The sequence below is a fragment of the Blennius ocellaris genome (assembly GCF_963422515.1).
Source record: "Blennius ocellaris genome assembly, chromosome: 7".
NCBI lineage: Eukaryota > Metazoa > Chordata > Actinopteri > Blenniiformes > Blenniidae > Blennius > Blennius ocellaris.
This window is the reverse complement of record NC_137656.1, coordinates 16,928,707-16,950,281: the sequence shown is the minus strand read 5'-3', so window position 1 is coordinate 16,950,281 and position 21,575 is coordinate 16,928,707. Positions and strand designations below refer to the sequence as shown.

The 21,575-nt window shown below is 41.9% G+C and overlaps 1 protein-coding gene across 1 annotated transcript in view; it reads right to left on the bottom strand.

Moving 5' to 3' along the window:
• Positions 1–867: 867 nt before the first annotated feature.
• pip5k1bb (phosphatidylinositol-4-phosphate 5-kinase, type I, beta b) overlaps positions 868–21,575 on the bottom strand; it is a 35,853-nt gene continuing 15,145 nt past the window's right edge. Inside the window, exons 5-15 of the mRNA XM_080498895.1 lie at positions 21,154–21,271; positions 18,892–19,044; positions 17,051–17,350; positions 10,115–10,317; positions 9,663–9,746; positions 8,854–8,902; positions 8,645–8,729; positions 7,462–7,620; positions 4,459–4,585; positions 2,434–2,557; positions 868–2,048 (exon numbers count right to left, since the gene is read on the bottom strand). Coding sequence (XP_080355021.1) covers positions 2,046–2,048; positions 2,434–2,557; positions 4,459–4,585; positions 7,462–7,620; positions 8,645–8,729; positions 8,854–8,902; positions 9,663–9,746; positions 10,115–10,317; positions 17,051–17,350; positions 18,892–19,044; positions 21,154–21,271 — 1,405 coding nt within the window. The 3' untranslated portion in view covers positions 868–2,045. The remainder of the gene's footprint in view (positions 2,049–2,433; positions 2,558–4,458; positions 4,586–7,461; positions 7,621–8,644; positions 8,730–8,853; positions 8,903–9,662; positions 9,747–10,114; positions 10,318–17,050; positions 17,351–18,891; positions 19,045–21,153; positions 21,272–21,575) is intronic.

Here is a 21,575-nt window from a genome sequence, read left to right as displayed (position 1 = left end):
AATAGAACATGCAATCTGTTCTACCGTGTGGAAATGAACCCTCGTCACTGTGAACAGTGTCAGCTTTTATAGAGAAGTTTTAAAAGCATACATGAAATCTCACATACCTTCCACATACATAGTTTTGCTAGAAATATTTATACTATTATAAATGATATATGAAGCCATTTCCTTTTCATGTTGTATGGGAAATCTTCAATAGAAGGCTTGATATGATGTAACCAAATCAAATCAAACAGACCTGAAGGTTAAAATATATATACAGTAATTTACCACTATAATATACTGCATTAACTTTCATGGTACAAAGAAAAGCTGAAACATGATTCAGTAAAACAAAATGATACAATATGTATATCATATATAGATCTGAGAACTTATTTACACCATAAATCTAATCCATTTTATTTAACATTTCAGAATCTATAAGAAAACATACAATACACTAATGCAATATATGTGGAAGGACTGAGAAAGAATTCCACTCATATATATAAAAATGTAATTGTAAAAAAAGCTCTACTGTGTGCAAACAGCCTCCACACTGACCTGAAATTAGATGTTTGTTTTATGACTAATTGTTTTCAAGCTGCCTGGATTTATTTTAATTTTGTGTACGTGGAGTTAATCAGCATTAGCGTGTGTTACAAGATGCATCTCAATATGAGACACATTGGTGAATGTCATCCACGACTGGACTGTCGAACCGCAGCGCTGGAGGCTTTCTCTAACATTTTGAAGTGTACATCCAAAAACCTGTTTGTGGCAACATGATAGGAACAACAACAACAACAAAAAAGAAGCATGTCGAGATAGTTATAAAGGAGACAATGAATTTTAGTCTTTTATTTATAGGAGTCTCATATATGTATTTATATATATATTTCTTTCTTTATATAAATATGCATTGTCTTTACATTCAGCGATTAAAGTTTTTCAGCAAATGGTAAAATATTGAGATTTACATAATAAATTATGGTCTCAAATGACTGGTGATCATGGAGTTGGACATTTATAATTGGGTGTGATCTTGATGAAGAGGTATCAGACAGCTTCTACATGTAGGATGCCTGTCTTACAACGTCCTGGAGGACATACTTCTCCTGTATCAAGTGAAATCCTGAGTAAAAGCATCTTCAGTCACGACTTTCCTTCATTGTCTCTGTTACATGTAGCATCGATGACAAACAGAACTGTGCATTTGTGTCGTTAAAAAGAAAAAGAAAAGTGCATGTTCACACATCCAGATCTGTGCTTAATGTCGTGTCATTCCTGCCCCTCCACCACCAACACCCACCTAAGCAAAGTCCACACAGAAAAAAAAAAGTGTTACAGTAATCATAACCAATTTCAAAAGTGCCTTTATACCAAGAGCCTGTGCATCGTCTCTCTCTGCTCGGTGCTTCGTCCAGCGTCCGGTGACTCTCGCCTCACTGTCAGAGCAGCACAAACCCCGACACAGTGAGGAGGAAGCTTCACCACGTGACAGTCTGCGTGACACACGGAGTCTCTCGTCGTCCATGTTGGCTGCGATCACAGACTGGCCTGTGGGTGATCTTGTGAGACAGTGACGCCGTCGTAAACATATCTCGTCAGCAGCCGGTGTCGCCGCCGGTTTCAATGTGTCTTTCACTTGTCTCTGATCGGCGAGGAAACACATTTAAAGAAATGGATGGTGCGCATTTGCCCTCTTCTCATTTATATACACAGGTAACGCTCTGATCGCCGTGTGGGTCATGAAAACAGTCGACATATATAAAACTTTACGCCGCTTCGTTGACGTATACCCCAAGAAGCATCAGTTTAGCCTCCTGCTCAGAACACGACACGATTTGGCTCCCGCAGAAGTCCGCTGCTGGGATTTTTCCTTCAGTCCATCAGCCAATGGGGAATCTCAGTACTTTTATGTGTTGGCAAATACAAATGGCAACATGGATCTAGCAGCACTGAAAGTGGAGTCAAACGCCAGCCTGGCCCGTCCGGTGGAGAGTGGCGATTGTCTTATGCTTGGCAGGAAGAAATGAAGATTGTAAAGCTGCTCTTTTTCACTGCAGGCGAAAGAGAAAGGTTCATATTAAAAAGAGTTCACGTATATTTATTTGAATGACAATGTGAATAAGCCAAGTGTCTTCACTCGGACTTGGCGGCCTTAAGGTGTGGAGTCTGCATGTTCTCCCTGTAGGTGTGTGGACATGACAGAGACGGAGAGAACCTATAGTAGTGGACGCTTGCTCTATTAGCTATGGAATAATTATTCATATATAGGGAGCTTCCACAGTTTGCGAATCACAGGTCAAGAGGATGCAGAAGGGAAAATGCTATCTTGAATGTGACAAGAGGAATCCTGTTGACTTGGCTCAATGTCAACAGATAAACACAACAAGTCCGGAATGAGCAAGAATGACTCTGACACGTCAATAAGTGAAAGCTTACCAAGTAGACATCGAGAACAGAGCCGTCATCACGGTCTATGTCCACGTCCATGGTGCTCTGTTCCGAGGTGAGGCAGATCGCACTGTCCTCCAGGGTGAACGTGGAGCTGGAGGCGACGTCCTCTCTGAGGGAGAGACAATAGAGTCACTTACTCATTTAAATAAAGCAGCTGTACAGATATTGAAGATTGGTTGAAAAACACAGTCTCCAGAAACAAATCATACACAGCAGCAGAGACACCGACAATCAATAATACTGAGGGAAGAGTTGACTATGAGCATGATGGGCGATATGTGAGCATTAACGCATTAAAGCTGTGAGACATGTCTCACGGAAAGAGGATGAAATTGCGAGACGACTCGAGTGGACCAGCTGCAAAGACACAATGAAACTCTTGTGGCCTATATGGTAAATAACAAAGTAGATCAAATCACCTTTAACATGAAAAAAAGAAGGATATTCTTTAGAATCAGTAGTTAAAAGAGCCTAAATACAACAGGAAAAGAAACCCGTGTAATCATCGGTTAGGATTGGTTTCAAGAACAGAGACATTTCCCAACATGTATTTTTTTGAAGGTCCACTAATGGATCAATATGAAAACAGAGTTAATCCATTTGGATCACTTTTGACTGCATTCTCTCATCTACTGCGTTCTACCGCGTCGAATCACCAGTGAAGCCTGCAGTTCTTTATGTCAACCACTAGGGGGCAACAAAATAGCAGCTTTCTTCACATGTACATTCAGTGACTGGTGGCTTCAGAAATGCCTTTTAATGGTTCAACGTTTAAAATGCAACTGATGCCACGTGTGCGCTTTTCGGTGGCAGTCGTTAGTCACTGTAGTACTCAGTTTGTCTTTAGTTCAATTCTGGAATTTCAAGGCAAAGGTTTGCAGCCTCTGATGTGATTATTGTTCAGTCTTATTGGATTGACGACAGACTGGATGAGGTGGAGCGACATGCTTAGTTTACTAACCTCACCCATTCCTGCAAAGACTTCCACTGTTATTATGTTCTCTCAGCTCATTTTCTTTCATTTCTGCATGAAAATTATTCCATATTACACTTTTACCCCTTATTAAACAGTTTCACAAGGTCAAACTAACAAGCAGGCAGAGAGAAAAGAGGGAGAGTGGCGTTGGAGAGTCATCGATGAAAAAAAAAAAAGTCGCAACTTTATTGAATATAAAGGAAAATCCCATCAGAAGACTATATGTCAAGTAGAGTTTATTGTTAATGCCGATATGGAGTCACCAGCTCTGTGCTTGTCTTCTTTTGTCCACGTCTTTTTGTGGCACAAAGGAACCAAGTAAGACCGTGTCAAGCCGTTGTTTAAATATTTATGAAAACAGTTGACAGAACAATGTCAGGCCAGCGGCAGGTGAGTGATGGGAGGACGAGACTGGGCAGGTCACACAACGGCGCCTCAGAGAGAGCGAGCAAAAACCCCCCCGACACTGCTGGACAGGAGCGGAGGTGAAAGATGGGAGAAAAACACACAGAAACCCAGCGAGAAGGAAACAAAGCCTTCCGAGGCCAGGTGGTGTGGGGAAGTAAGAGAGGGCCTGTGAAAGGTGCGGTGAAAACCTGTCAATCTTTAATCAACGTTTGCTGAAAGAAGACCTCAGTGGTAAAGGAGATCAACTTTGAGCTGGTGTCTGTGAAACCATTTGGTCTCGCCCCGTCTTGTGCACTGGAAGAGACAAACAGTGGCCTCCGCCGCAACGCTCGTCTGTACATCGTGTCGGGAGTATGGACGAGTGCTGCCAAGTCAGCTGAGTCACCTGCTCCGTGACGCACGTCGCCAATAATAAAGCGCGTGACGCGACAGCGAAGGTGGCAATAATGGAGGCGTGTTCAGCGTGCGTGCGTGCATTTGTGTTTGTGACGTGCCTTAATTCACATCCTCAAGTGGTAGGGGAAAAAAAAGTGACAAGAGATCCACGATTTGAAGTGAGAAACACATGGAACTTCCCCCCAAAAAGTGTCGGAGCCGAATGCGGCAAGAGGGAGGAGACGCTGTACCTGTCCTCCGTTTGGTGGTCCACGTTCACAAAGATGGAGGAGGTGGATATGGTTCCCATGGAGGAGCCCTCGTAGAAGGACGGGTTGGTGGGGACCAGATCGGGACGCAGAAACGAACCGAACACCGCTGAAGAGACAAAGATAACGACGATGAGATGTGATGGAAGAAAACTCACGCTCCTTTCCCCTAAAACATCGTGGCTTTATGGGAGGCGTGACTGATGTAGATAGATACTCCGATAGCTGAATCTATGATCAGAGCCACACCCACCGCACAAAAAACAAAAGAGTTGTAAAACCTGTGGACTTCCTCTTAAAGCTGGATAATTGTACATCATCGCCTGCGTTTATCATTTCCAGGAAGAGCATAAAGCCTCATTAGTCATCAATCAATGTAAGCAACACAGTGTTTAATGCCTGTTGTTTGACTGTTTGCTGGGATTTCCCCGGTGGCTTTTGAAAATCCCACACTGCCATAAAACACAAATCTAATTAAGTGGATTTTCTTTAGTTCCTAAGATAAATATCCGTCAATAGAACAGAGCGACTTCTTAAAGCCACAACATGGTTGCAAAGCAGGGTTATTATTCCATTTTAAGGGGGGGCCACATGGAAAAACAAGGACTTCAGAGCATAGCAGAGACATCATTTCTACTCAATATGAATATATCTAAAGAAAAAGCTACTGTTCCTGCTCTGCATCAAGTTTTTCTATTTATTGACGTGACTTTCCGAGAATAATGGTTTAAATGGTAATCAACATAGTGAAAACAGCTAACGGATAATAGATCAATATATACACTTTAATAATGGAATAAAGTGGAAATTCTAGATTTAAATATAAATTTTTCAATTATTTATTCTTTGTTAGTATCCCGCTAATGGCCTTCCAGCAGAATATTGTATCCTCACAGTGAATGAGCCACGGAGGAATTATACGAGGTGGATCCAGACTTTTCGGATCAGAGATTGGCAGTAACAATATTAAAATAATTATTTTCAGCTCGTCTTTGAATTCCCCAAAATGTTAATACAGTTTTGTGTGATCAAAAAAAAATTTTTCTCATTCAATTTATCTGCTGTACTGGCACAGTCCTTTTAACAACTTATATGTTCACTTTCTATTTCACTTTATCCTGGACGCGTTCATCACAGCACACACACACACACACACACACACACACACACACACACACACACACACACACACACACACACACACACACACACACACACACACACACACACACACACACACACACACACACACACACACACACACACACACACACACACACACACACACACACACACACACACACACACACCCATTCACTCCTGAAGGTAATTTGCAACTTCGGTTAGCTTGCAGTTTATGTTCTTTGGACCGAGGAAACCAAATTACCTGGTAGAAAATGGACACGCAGGGAGAACATGCAAACCCTGCACAGAGTCCAGCCCCGACTCACATCATATTCTCTACTAGGTGACAGTGTTACATTACATGCGTGACCCATCATTATTTTGTCTTCTTTATTATTTAATATTATTTCATGCGTGTTGTTTTCTTGTCCGCACCTGTTTTGGTGTCGTTTTCTTATTCAGCTCTAAATTTTCCTAACAAGATTTATTGAGTTTGTTTGTTGTGATTGTATGTGTTTCAGATGACTCTATTATGATAAATGCATTTAGAATAATGTGGACTTTTTTGTTTTTTTTTTACAAGGGAATGTAAACATAGTTAAATTTTATGAATTGAATGGTTCCCACGTCCTTGACTGTAATCTCTCTCTATGGATTTCTCAGGCTGCGCCGTCTCGGACAAGACTGAATGACCATAAAGAGCAGGTCAGGAAGTGTTGCTTTATAGTGAGTTGCGTCACATCTGGATGTGCCTGCATGTAAAGGGAAAGAGGACATATGACCCCATGACTTCACTTTCTGCTCCACATCCACACCTACGCCCTTGTTTCTTCCGGTGCGATGCAGGCAAACAGCAGTTTGTCATATCAAACGCAAAGGTCAGATGCCGCCGTGTTTCTTTAATAACTCGCCGGAGTCACTCCCTTATCAGATTATGATCATGATTAACACGGGAGGGAGAGGAGCAGCTCCACTTCCCACTATTAACATCCCCCTACAGGAACACACAGACGCTGGCACTGCATCTGATGGGGGTGCTATTAATAAGATAGCCTCAATTGTCTTCCTCTCAGGGCCTAACACCAACTCCAGCAGCGGCAGCTTCCTCCGCTGAGAGGGCAGCATTTTTATGGCCAAATGCAAGTGGTTGCTTATAGTCACTCACAAGTTTCTCAAAGGCTCTAATAAGCCACAAAACACTAAAAATGTAAGGCTTAGGTGAAAATGGTGTCTCAGTTATCAGCTCGGAGAGAAACACAAGGAGAATGTTGATGAACCAGTGATATAGAATCCCTTGTCCAATCAGGATGTAAGCTCATAACTCAGTTTTTTGCTGGTACACATTCATTTTAGAAATACCGGTAATTTGTAAAAACTCGAATCAACCACAAAAGTATCGCCACTCACAGGTGAAATCAGCATGTCACCTGATCCTCGGTGGTATTTATTAGACAACCGCCTAATAAATACCACTGAGGACGACGTGTCTGGACATGTTGTCCTCTAAGGTGCAGACAAAAAAAAAAAAAAAAAGGAAAGCGTGACAATTGGAGCACGTTTGACATGATGGCTGGACAGCTTCATCACAGCTTCTCCAAAATGGCAGCTATTGTGGTCTGTTGCCCGTCTGTGGTGAACGTTAGCTGTGGTAAATCAGTGACAGGATCATTTGCTGTCAGGTCGAAGCGAGCTCAAACTGCAGCCGCAGTTCTCACTTTGTTGCTCATAGTTCAGCAAAAGGGCATTTTACTTAACAGTAGGCAGGTCTTCATGATTTCATATCTGATCCGAGTGAAAAGTTTCACACTGAATTCTAAATTTGTCACAGTTGACATGATTTCTTTCGACAAACTCGAGCACCTTGTCCATCCAGACTGGCCAGGCTTCGGGCTCCTCCCAGCCGTTCCCTCTTGTCCTCTTCATTCCTCTCATCCGCCCGCAATGAAAGGATCTCCTGTGAAGACGATTTCAGAGCCGGGATGGACGTGCGCGTCCTCTTTGACGGGGAAAATCGAATTGCTGCAGAGCAAAGAGAGGGGGAAGAAAAAAAAGAAGCATTTGAGTCGGTGAAAGGAGGGAAATGAGTCTTGTCGAAGCAGCAGAGGGAGAGGAGAGGATAATTGGGGGAGATAAAGGAAAGTGGCTGTTACCCTCCGATTGAAGCAACATTCACACACAATGAAACCCCAATGCTTTCCCTCCAAAATTAGCGGTTTAGTTTTTGAACTGTGAAATAAAGGCACAATGGCGATTACACAAGTGTCCCCTGGGCCTCCGGAGCAGGGCATGAAATGAAATCCCTTCCTGTCATCTCATTCCGACAGGGCTTGGCAATGGTTAATAGCTCGACTAAATCCTCAAATCATCGCCTCAATCGCGTCCATTTCCACAGGGGGTCCCCGCGCGGTTGCATAACGTTTGTTTCTATATTCGAAGTTCCCAAACACCTTCCTGCCTTTACCTCCAGCCCCAGCCGTGACACTGAGAACAAACTGTACCCAACGTTAATGTGTTTATCAGAGGATCGCTGTGTGCATCAGCTATGCATGCCTCAATTCTGCACAGTTCCATAGGGACTAAAAAGACCAAATCTGTATTCACCTGAAAACATGTGGACTTGAACATTTGAACTCTTTTTGTGTGGTGAAGTTTTGTCATTATTAGTGATTCCTTTTTTTTTTTTTAATGCAGATTTTTAGAACTATTACCACTGTTACTTTGCACTACCGAGAAGCATGGCTTTCCCAAAATCAACATAAAACATTCATGTTTAAAAGGGCAAATTCAACTAATTTCTACCACATTGAAAAGTTAATCTGTCGGCACACAGTGGATCATGTGGCTCAACTCACAACTAACAATGAAAGATCATCACAGGCAAGTCGAGGAGAAACAATATTTCACTACCATCAGACTTATTATATCATAGCGACTCCTGGATGATACATATCAAAGAAAGTCCTCCTGATTCACTCTGCTTATCAGGTCACAACGTACTTCACACTGCTGCCCCCATCTCTTTGTTTGCGATTGTGAGACTTACACTGAGTCTTCCTGAACACCCACGTGCTCATGAACTTGAGGAAGCGGCTTGCATAGAACCCGGGCCGGTGGACCGAGACGGAGTCCTGGGGACAAACGGGAGAAAAGGAGCTTTTGCCAGGCAGCCACTAACAGACATATGAGGACGCAGCCAAATAAAGGGCTCATTCACAAAAGCAAATTCAGGTTTGAAGCAGGCGATCGACTTACGCCGTCGTACACCAGGGCTTTCCACGAGTGTTCCAACTTCTTAATGAACCTGGGGGGGGGGGGGGGGGGGGGGGGGACAAGAGGAGGCCTTGTCACACTCGTATCCTCTTATACAACTTTACTTTTATGCTCGACCGAACATGCAAGGCTTCCCTCTCCCTCTCTGGTGCAGCACAAATTAAGTATATTTTGGTGGCACTTCAGCAGAAAATAAATCTTTCCTGTTATGTGACATTAATTATTTTGGGTTTGACTCGAGTGAGGCAAGTTAGAAGACATAAACACAAATAAAATGAACCTTGCCCATGCTGTGTTCGTCTGATGCCCTGACCCACACAAAGATTTATGTCAGGCCTTTAAATATCCACAGGTCTAAAAAGCTCCTTTCCCCTCTTCAGTTATCCAGCTTGCTTGCTCTCGGGACAAACAAAAAATAAAAATCAATGTGTAAATAAGGAAAACCAATAGTCTGCCGTGTCCGTTTAAATCGAGACGGACAGAGAAAAGGTTGAGTCCACTCGGGAGTGTAGTAAAGTGTCTTTCCATCAGAGCAGGGAGATCATTCAATGCAAGACGTCTGCAGCAGTAACTACGTGAAAATCAAGCTGTCCTACTGACTCATATATTAAATCTGGACCCACCGACACGTCTTTCTATTTAAAAAAAAAAAAAAACTTTATGAACGTTCTAACACTCTAGAGTCAGATCTCATAAGAATGAATTACCGAAAAGTCAACACACCTATGATATTTGCACTTCATGTTTTTGCACTGGAAATAAATCATTGTACAAACAGTTGCTTTAAATACCGGTATGACTGCAGAATATCTATGATTCCCAAGTAGATGAGCAGCTTTTCTTCTTTGTGTGTTTTTGCAGGAATCCCACCCATCCTAGTAAAAGAAGCACAACCACAGTCAGAAAAACAGCGACAGCTCCTCTGCAACACTGTTTAAATAAATGCACTGTGCGCCCCTCTTTTACAAGTGTCTGTAAAAGAGCCACTTGCAGTATTAACATTCATGTATATTGCTGTAAATACCTATAACTGTGTTTGTATTTGTATTACTCAGTATATGTGTGTGTGTGTGTTTATTTCTTTTATATACTGAGCGCACATGCCACGGGTGACTCATGTCACCGCAGAAACAAAATACGAGGTCCCCAGAGGGTAAGTCTGTGGAAAACGACTGCAAGTCAGTCTGATGTCCCCATAAGACATGAAAACATAGTGTGTGTGCGTCCCGCTGAGCCAACTCACGTGTCGTCGGTGGTGAGAGCCTCGGCAGCCTTGCCGTCTCCTTGGATAGACTCCATGGCGGTGGAGTAGAGCACCCTCTGACCCACGGGTCTCTTCCCGTCGCCCCCCGCCTGGCCCGGCTCGCCACCCTCTCTCTGGCTGTGGTCCAGGACGTGCACGCCCAGCAGCAGACTGTAGTCCATGATTTTAAAACTTTCCAAAACCTAGCCAAAGTAATGAGAAATGTCGCTTTATAATAACTATTAAACATTCTCAAAGTGTGAGCAAATAGGACATTTTCTCGGAGACCTGAGGTCTGGTGATTCAGCATCAGTTTTCTTGGGGTTATTAGGGGTATTTTAATGAAAGTGTCATAAACCACATTTTCTTTTCAAAATGTTGCTTTAAAAACAATTGTTGATAAAAGGATGAATAAATAAATAAATTCACTGTTTTGCATTTGTCTATGCGTCTAAAAACATTTCCGGAAAAATCTATTATTAGAAAAAAGCAGTATGAGAAGCACTGAGCCAATCACCACCAGAAGGGGCAGATTTACCCTCAGCTCCCCGACAGTAAATACAACAACATGATCTTTTTTTTTTTCTCCCTCACTTTGAATCCTGAACACACTTTCATGTCTCAGAGAGCAGAACACCTGCATAAGGAAATCTCTGTTTGAACCAGTTCGAAGCCAAATAAACAAGGTGTTTTTCCACAGTGAGCCAAGTGTTACACATTGACCGGTCTGAGGAGTCCTTTGCCCAAGTTTCCCAGAAACTGTGACTTAATATCTGTCACGGCTCAAGAAAAGCAGTCTTACAACATAACTAGGGTAAAGAGAGAAGGAGAGCGGTGGGGGTCTTGATCTGGGAATCGGGGTCAGGGTCGCCGCCATGTTCTCAAGCTTATCTCATGACCTAGACAGGAAAATAATCTATTGTCCTTGTCTATCATTCTTATGGATTAATCTTATATAGCTCTGCCAAACAAAGGTTCAACAGTTTTTATTTGTGTGCGCGAATACGGAAAGGCCGAGGGAGTGAGAGAGCGAGAAGGGAAATGCATTGCAAAAAACTGAACCCAGTTAATAAATTCAATAAACCATATCATTGTAGTCTGGCACACTGAATTGTACAGTCTATGAAAGTACACATTCCTCTCCTACATAAGACAGATGAAAGAAAATATAAATAGTAGCATTATGCTATTACCCAGACATCTGATCTCTAACCAATTTCTAATGCTTGGTCCGAGAAGATTGTATCAGAGGTAAATCCATATAATGCATAAAATATATAACTTGCACACATCCATACACATGCATGAAAGCACATAAATCCAAACCCAACGACCGGCTCAAACACAGGGCCATTTGTTTGAGCATTGCAGCCCCATATCAACAATTTGCATCTCTTCACTCAAACTCCTCCAGTCTATTCAAACTGAAGCCATTTTGAAAAGAGTCATGCCCCCCACGCTGCCTTCAGAAAGCCAGTACTGTGCGTACTGGCCCAGCTTTACCCCCAGAAACAATGAAAACTGTCATAACAAAGAGAAAACGGCTTGAAAACTCGGGTTATCCGTGCAAAAGTTGTGAAAAGCTCAGTTTTCTTTCCAATGAATGAGAAAGTCCAACACTCCAACACTAATGTAGATGGTGAGCTTTGTCACAACACTCTCTGATCCTTCACAAACCCCTGATGTTTCTTAGTTTATTCCACCCTGAAGCACTCCTCTACCAATCCATCTCTGTGCCAGCGAGGCTACAGAGCTCCCCACAGTGCTGGCTCACATGCCCCACTTTGCAGTGACACCAATACACTGCAAGCTTTCTTGAGCCCGAGTCTGTCTGCTCAGAAGACGGCGCACACAGGCGCTTTGCTCTGTGGCACAGAATCCGAACGTACACACAGACCACGAGTCCAGATGCGATCGACAAAATGCCCGTGCTCATGCACGCATTCATAATGTACGAGTACAATCTGCTCCTCATGACATAATACTAAGACCTCAGACACACGGCCTTCAATTCTGCAGCTTATTACAGTTTTCTCTTTGAATTAAATGACAAACCTGAGCAACTATAAAATGTAAATTATGAATGTTTTTTTTAAATAAACCTTATGATTGTAGGACTATTCAGATCCATGAAAGAATATAAATGTCCTGTAACACAGATTTATCTGTTGGAGTTTTTGTGCATGTAATGTAGTGTAACAGTGTAATTTTCCCTAATTTAACCCAAGTAAAATAACAGACCCTAATGCTGGAATGCTGGTTTAGCGCTTGTTCTAAATTGATTGACTACATCTCCTATCCATATGCTCTCAGCCTATAAAAATAAACACATTTATTAATATTTTCACATTACAAATCAGTGTGTAGTTGCAATCATGATCCCAAAACAATTATTATCAGACAAGTCGTTTAAGGAGCCATGAACAGCCAGACTGAACTTTGCTGCGACCATGAAATGTTTCTGGTCTTAACCTTGAGTTCAACATTTCAACAGTTATATCAAATTTCAGATTTTGGGCTGGATGTACTATTCTTGTATATGAAAAAAGCAAACCTGCAAACTCAAGCGCAGAGCCTAAAACTTATTACACACTGCAAAGCAGAGACTCCCTGTTTTTTCCACAATAAAAGCTATTGCAAAGAAGTCTTAGGTATGTCTTCAAACAAAGCTCCACCATCACTGGGCCCATTACAAATTGTGGTTTTGTACTTGAAGATATTCTGAAATCGTACTTTGTCTTCATTGCCCTTAAATGACATTTGTTTCTAAAACCTTTTTTTTATTAAGATATATATGGTTTACTTTTCCCTTTTGATTATAGTTTAATTATACATTACACCTGAATATCATGACAAGTTTCAGTATCTAAGATGTTTTTTCTTTCTCACTTCACTCTTGTTTTGTTATCAGAAGACCACATGTTCAAGGTAACGACACAGTAAAACGCACCATAGTCACACTTACACTAACATTTTATTATTCACTACACCAAGTTCACGCCTGGACTAACTAAATCTTTTTAATTATAATTATTCCCCCCCCTCAAACATACTCTCATTACCTTGATCACTTTCAGTTGGCTGCAAGGTGAGAAAGTCTCCACACTTAATATATCTACTGTGGAGAAATCTCTGCTGACAGCTTCACGTCATCATCAGCGTCGGTGTCATTATCGCTTTTGTGTCACTGATGGCAGCTGTGCACACGCACACACACACACAAAGCCCCCCGTCTCACTCCCTCAGTACAGTAGAGTTCAACATAAATTATTAATGACGTATGTTGTTTTTGTGTTCGGGGAGTGTCAGGGGAGCTGCAGCGTAATGGAGAGGAGACTTAAAAGGAAGCGCAAGTACCAGACATTTTCCTAGAAGGGCCTTATGCTGCATAAAGATTCTCTCACATCTTTTTAAATTTGTCTGTCAACTCAATTCTACCCCCCTAACCCCACCACCCCCCACCCACCCAAATCCCTCTGCCATTCATTTAACATAAGAATAAGAGGACTCATCGCTCTGGCAAATAACCTGAACTTCTTTTCAGTAATCCTACCACTGCTATGACAAAAATCCCTTCCACTTCCCCGATCCGTCCACGCTCTCACCCCCCGTTGCTTGGCTTCAGCTGACCCCCCCCCCTCTGTGTTTTCGGCCGGTCCTGGGGTGACGGGGTCAGCTGCTTACTCATGGAAATGGAGAGAGATTCTGCTTAGAGGGCACTTTGCTTCCCGCTTAGGAGGCGAGAGCAGGAAGCCATGACAATAACAAACTACACGGCATAGAGTCTCTCACAACTGAGGCTAAGCAGATTCTCTCGTATATACTGTGGTATGGATACACACTCACACACACACATAAATAAAAACAAAACACATTGTAAATCTCAAAATCCAACCAAACAGATTTTCCTCTTTGCCACTTTTTTTTTAACCAATTGCTGCAAAACGTTTGCCAGATATCTAGTAAAGATATCAGCTACTGCACCAGCAATAGAGCTCATTTACTCTTTGTAATTAATGAAAAAAAGGTGGTGAGAGAACAAGGATAGCTGACGTCTAACACCTATCGAGGTGTGACACAGTGCATATTCTACCTTTCTATCAGAACCAGCATAAGCTTCTGTAGCCACCACACTGGCCGGTCTGCTGGACCACACCACACGGTCCAGACTTCATTCCCCAATGAGCATCAGTAAAGCCTTGACTGCACATAACGTTATCTTCAGTTCACCACTTTTCCTTTCCTGGACATTTTGTGATTGACACTGACCTCTGCAGAGCGGAAACGTCCCACTTGAGCTTCAGTTTAGGACATGCTCTAATCCAAACACCACAATTTGTCAGAGGTCACAAGATAACCGACTGTGTGTCACCACCGCATTTCATTGATATTTTTCTCTCATTTCTTTACTCTGTAGTTTCCTGCTGGTATCTGTGGCTGTTGACCTAAAAGTTTAATGTTTGATCTTGTCCTTTACTGATCCAATCGAAAAAAAACCACACCCTCTGAGTAGGGTTTGGCTGGACGTTTTGTTTTCCTATATAAAACTTCCTCCATAATTCTTTTGGAGGTTTATTGGTGAGTGATGTTGTAAATCTCATTGTAAATGAAATGCAGAGTATAAAAACAGGTTTGTATATCGTGCTTTGTTGTGTGTTGTATATTGAGCAAGAAATGTTAAGAGAACAATTTAGATAAATATATTCTGGAGGATGTTGATAAATGTGCACGTGTGCGTCAGTGGGTTTAAATATTAACGAAGCTCTGAGTTAACGTGAGGAGAGGACGTCGTTCTGGCTAAAACCTGCTTGGGAGAACAATACAGGAAAACAATGAGGAAGTCAGCATATCAGTTACTGATGATGAGAGGCCATAACCTGAGGAGATCACGTGAAGGTCCTTCTTTTATACTTCTATACATCACCCAAGCTTATGTAAACACTCATAATGGGGATTTAGTTGACAACAAGGGTGGGAAACGAAAGATGTATTCATGCCTGTAGCCGTCCTGGAGAGGTCCCCCCCCCACCAGCAGCATGATTAAACTGCAATTTTACTATAACCCAAGATCTGCCATGTCATTTTTGGTGCGATTGGAAAAAAAACACGCAGGAAAGACAAGAGCCACGAACTACAATGTGACGGCAGCGCTCAGTGAATTAACAGGCTAAATACATCCATAGCATCACACTGTTCATTACTCCTAACGCTCACCCATCCTCCCATCAATCTGTTTGCAGATAAAACTATCAAGGTTCCTCTATTCCCACACACTGGAAATTAAAAGCACAGTGTGGCGTGTTGGAAGTCATTAAGTTGTTAGTTGAATGGCACAGTGAGCACAGGGTGACCGGGTCTGGCAGGTTCGGTCCCGCGGCGCATGTACTCATCCAGGAAGCTTTTCTTCCTCATGTCTGGCCTCATCAAAAAAAACAAAAAAAAACAGTGCCACACGCTTACAGTAACAACCTGGTCAGATTCCAAGTTAAATAACAAATCGAAGACCTTTTGCTGACGTACAAATGGGATTACAAAATGGAGGGGGTTTTGGGTTATAAACCCCATCATTAGTCAGCAACTATCACTGCCTGGAAGTCATATTGTCATCGCCGATAAAGCTCTCCCAAGAACCCATTAGTTTCCTTGTAATGTTACAGGAAAGTCACTGCACTTCAGCCCCAGATATACATTAGTCTTCCATCGATCCCGGACGAAAGATTTACTGTTCTCAATGACCGTCACAGAGGTAATCCTAAATTGTACGGTCTGTACATTGATTTTCTCCGATTATAGCACATAAATGTGGTACTGATACTCTGCAAAGCTCCTTAAATGCACATTAAACTAAACGAGAATGATTACCAGGCAGAGCAGTACCGACAGCCTTCAAAACATCCATCTTCTGTACCTGCTTTACCGTCGTTCGGGTTGCAGGGGTCGGAGTTTATGCCAGCCAAGAGGGCAGGTTAGTGGGCTTTTCTGTATGGAGTTTGAGTAACGTCGATGATGGATGGGTTGATTCAATTAATGAATGAAGTTGATGACAATTAGAGTTAATTAAAATATAACGATTATAATATATTGTCATAATTTCAACAAATGGAAATTTTGCTAATCAAGCACAATTTCATTATTTCCAGTGTGTCCAGTCATTTAATATAGGAAGTGTGAAAGTTTTACAGATTTGGTTTCTGATTTAGATCAAGAAGTTAAACAATGAAGTCTGGGAGGCTTTTTGTTTTTTCCAGGAAGTGGTTGGGCTACAGAAAGCTATCAGTTTTAATATCTGGGAAATGCTCAGGTACCCCTGGCTATAATAATTCGGCTTCAACCTTGAAGTAGAGCAGAATGCGAGCCTTTAAATCGGAGGGCTATCTTTGGACTGAACTCCGAGTCTCTCAGGCTCATGTCTTAATCACATCCAGAGTTTGAAGAGCTGTCATGTGCTGAAACACAGCCGTGCAATGAGAGCAGACCCGGGGCAAACCAGACACACAGTGGAAACAAACTGCCTCCGAACCCTCTGGCAAACACATGGAAAATTCTCTTTTCAAAACATTTATCTCATCTCAAACTCACACACACACATGCACGTGCATGCACAAATTTGTACATCATGTAACGTACAGAGCAGCATATTTTGCTATTCAAGTGCCCATAATCAGGTGCAAGGAGAGGTCATTGACAAGAGCTCTGGCAACCCACTGGTTAGAAACGTATTCCCAGCCCTATTGCAACACAGTGAGCAGGTCAACATGTTCAGCAAAGGAATAAAGGCATGAAAATTCCACAGAAAGCATTCCTTTCATGAAACTAAAATGACCCAATCCTTGATTTCCTTACTTAGTTTCTTTTTTTAAGGAATAATAGCGGGCTTCCTGTTGCGAGCACACTTATGCAAGATGTATCCCGCGACGCGCTGACATAAACACCTACCCGACAGTCTCTTTGCAGGGTCTTCATCAGGTTGGCGTGCGTTTCTGCGTCAAAGTGGAGCCCCTCCTCGTGCATGTCCTGGAAGTCCAGATCTTTGTAGGTTGGACAGCTCTTCTCTCTCTCTTTTCTGGATGCTCGTCTCTTATAGGTGGATCCCTTCAGGTCATATTTGTAGTGCATTTTAACAGAGCGAGGCAGTACATTGTTCATTACGACCAGTCGTATGTTGATGCCTCCGGACTGGATACAGTACAGGCCGTAAAACTTTGGCAGAAGGGTTCGAGGATTCTGGTTCAAGTTCTGTGGGTGTAAAGAGAGTAGGGAGGATCAAATGAGACTAATTACCAAGAAATGTGGAAAGAAATACTGTCAAAAAAGTCTTTTTGAGCCTAAGATTAATTTCGTGTTCGCCTTCTATGTTTGGTTGAACAGAGTGGACTTTAAAGTTAAAAGAAACATCTTCCCGAGGAAGATTTACTCTGGATTCAAAGTGATGAGAGTCATGGGTCACACAGACGTTCAGTGATAATCGTGGACACAAAGTATCCATGGTTGTTGATACAGCAGTCGAACACAGAGTCATTTAATTTTAACAGAAACTCACTACTCGGTGTTCTTAAGTGTTGATCGAAACCTTTGCCCTATTTCTGCTGCATGGGTGTATGAATATGCAAATATTCCATTTCTGCCTCCACCCAGCCCTCTGCTGCTTACCTGCAGCTCAACCTTTCAAGTGACAAGTCCATGATTCAGAAAGAAACCCGTGTGCGTCACGTTAAGCGACATTATACAGGAAAAGACAGCATGAGTATGCAGATTATTTCCTCAGCTGACTGTATCAGTGTTTTCCAGACCGTCATGATACACTGCATTGCTTCAATGGAAACGTAACAATATGACTGCAAGCATTAAAGAAAAGACCTTATGATGCCCACCACTGTTGTTTTCATTTACATATCAGCAAATAACATCGTTTCACAAACTATTAAGACATTTATATTAAGTTTTTAGTTTATCTACAAGAAGGCACCAAATCCTTTTCATATAGTTTGGAGACTGAGGAATTATATGTGTTATGTACATAGACATGAATGCCACGTTTACGACTCTTTGTAATTTGATTTCCAGCACCATTGAGATATTTTTGGTACTAAACAGTGGCCATTGTATATCTAATAAAGAGTTCTAATGGGACGTGGAAGTATATTACTGTCATAATGTAGTATTTTTTGGATACTTGAACTTTTATGTGCTTTTTTTTTTTTTAAGTATTTAGTTTTGTCTAGTCATAGCTAAATAGAATTTACACTGTGTCATCGACATTCCTCTCTTTAACAATTTAAACTGGTTAGCAGGTGAACCCATCAGTTCAATTAATAATGACATTCTTTGATCAGCATTATTGCCACAAATAATTTCGAGACAAATTGCTGCATGATTTCCATATACTTTGTCTGAGAAATGTGCTTTGTCTACTGACAATGCAGTTAATACGTAACTAATTAGTATTTGAAAAAAAAAAAATTTAAAGGTGCACTTTGTACTTATCTTTGACTACATTTTAACCACAGTACGTTTAAAAGTAACTGACTACAATGAAAGCAATGCCCTCATACCAGTTTATCATGTTTATTACCCTGGTTATTATATATTTATTAGGACAATAACTGCTATGGTAACATGAAAATCTTATCAGTTGATTAAAGTGTGTTCGTCGGTCCCAGCACACACCTCAGCAACTCATTACAATCTGTTAAACTGTAACATCGAGTTAACGTTCAAAAACACTTGGGTCCAAAAGACAACGAGAAGTCGTCACACAGGCACATTTAACTTCTCACCATGTAGTATCCCGGTAGCAGCCTCTGCAGAAACTTGGCCTCTTTGTGCTGCACAGTTTTAATGATGAACTCGTCATCGCTGGTCAGGTAGAAAAGAGAGCCGCTGGCCCCCGGGTTGGTGAGCTCAATCAGAGGCTCGTTTACAAGGGAATACTGTTGAGGGGAGGACAAAAAGAGGTCAATATTTCACATGTGAATGACAAAAAAAAAGGTCTTTGCATGTGAGGAGACAGGAAATGGTGCATCGATCGTCAAAAAAGCCAGACACAAGATTTCAATCACATTATGAAAGAAATTAAGAACCGTTTTCATCAGAACCAAGAAGTCCTCATATTATTGATCGTAGAAGCTGTAATAATCCAATCCTTTTTTGTTTCATATTTATATTCTAATTGCTCATAAATCATGAACATTTTGTCATAAAACAGTGGAATATTGTATTACATCGGATGGGCTTTTTAAACTGAAGGCCATAATCATCATATCACTCAATTTTTATAAATGCTTGAAATGTAGAAATGAACAACTTTGCAATGACAAACTTTTTTTTTTTTAATGCACCTGCACTCAAAAGCAGCTCTGGGTCTGCAACAGCCTCCTCTTCCTATTAACCGTAGAAACACGAGTTGTGCTCCGTAATCACTAGAGTGTTTAACTGTTTGCCAAACTTCATGTGTATCTATCAATACCGGAGCGTCGCTGCTAAGAAACAGCCAAACAGCAAACTGTCAGGGACATTAACATAAGCCTCTTGGCTATGAAGAACAGCAGCAATTACTGCTCGTGTCGTGTTTCCAAGAAGAAGAAGAAGAAAAAAAACAGACAACAGATCAAGAGGCCTCTTCCCAAAGAGGCAATCATCGTGTGCGGGAGAGCCTGCGAGAGCAGCAGCGTATTAGAAGTTAATCAGGGAGATATGAGAGCAACGTGTTGGAGGCGTCCGCTCTCCCTCCGCGACAAGTTCCGCCGATGACCTTCAACAGTCCCTTTGATTTAGCAGCACAAACACATCCACAGTTTATTGCGTTTGCATTCGGGAGACCGTCTTTGTGTGTACATCCCCCTCTTTTTAATTACACTGTGCCGTTTCTGTCTGCATAAATTCCTCATCACTTCAAGGACGCCCGTCATTAGTGCATCCTCTAAGCTGCGACGCCTCACGCCGTCGTCCCTCCGCTGCCTCCAAGTCACATTTCGTCTCTCCTTCTCTCCTTCGGAGTCCCCTGTCTTTCACCAATGCAGCGTCAAATTGGGCATTCAAGAACAAGAATGCAGCTGGTTGAGCCTTTTCATGAAAAGGCTTGGAGGCAGATGGAGAATAGGAAAACGGCGTCATAACAGGATGAAGCCCAAGACAACACAAACACAAAATCTAATTCTGCTCCAAAAAAGAATACAAACTATATGCAGAGTTGCGAACAACATGATAAAAAGCTTTGAATTAACAAGGACTATTGCATGACGAGCACATGAGGGTTTTTGAACGTGCTTTGTGACTAATGCCAGATCACATTAGTAGGAACAAATATTTTCAAAGAAAAAAAAAAAAACACTCATGCAAATACGAGAACAAGCAAGCAATATAGAAAAGGGAGCCTCGAGTCAGTGTGAGGTTTCTGTTGAAAAACTGAGGCAGTATGTCTTTGCGTCAGCAGGAAGTTCACTGAGTCGTCTGCTGGTTTCACTCAGCTCTGTGTGCAGATCATCGTGATCCTAATAAAAAAGAATCCTCAGAGGTAGTCTGCACTACTACTGCATCACCCATCGTATACGCAATAAAAAACACTGATTCAGTAAGGGTAAAAAAATGTAATAATAAGAGCCAAACAAGCCACAAGGCCTTGTTTTTCCGATTATTCTTTTTACACACATTTCCGACAACAATACAACACAACTGAACCATGGTTATAAATAAATGCATAAAAATGAGGCACGTGGTCCAATACTAGCTCATCTAACACTGGAGGTGCGTCACTAATACATTTTATTTTCTTTCCTCTGCATTGATGATTAAAGAACATTGACTGGTTGACGATGGAGTAAAGAGTACTGTAACTGTGATGAAGCGGTTTAGTGGTTAGCACTCTCCTCTGACTGTCACTTCATTTGATGATCATTCATCTGACGTTCAGAGCAACACAAATCACATTGTGAGAAGTGGAACTTCGTTTGATCACTCAATCATGAGTCAAAATCAACATACAGGCGGATCAGTGGACAACCAGCCTTGTGTATTGTTTTGTTTCGTTTTTTCAATCTTACCAGGTAATCGTCCGGTTTGATGCCAAACAGATCTCTGAAGTAGCGAAAGGCCAGCGGCGCATACGTCTTGAAGCGGAAGTCCGGATAGTGGTGTGCTGGAGTTAAGTTGCTTCCCTCGCTGGTTTGCGTGGAAAATATAAAACAGAGAGGAAACACATTTTTACAACAATAAATAAACGGGTTAGACACGTGACTGAAGAGTGTCAATCACAGACACACTCTCAGCAAAGACACCTGCGGCCAGGGGAAATTAAGTCTCGCATCCAATCGGTGTGCCTATTGACTCTCTGTAAGTTTATCAGCTGGCCGCCGCAATCTTGTCCATTCACACACCGACAGGCTTCAAGTAAACTCACGGATGGGAACCCAGATTTACCAGCATTGTCGTTACAAACTGGCCCGCATTCAGTTCCTGGCCTGGG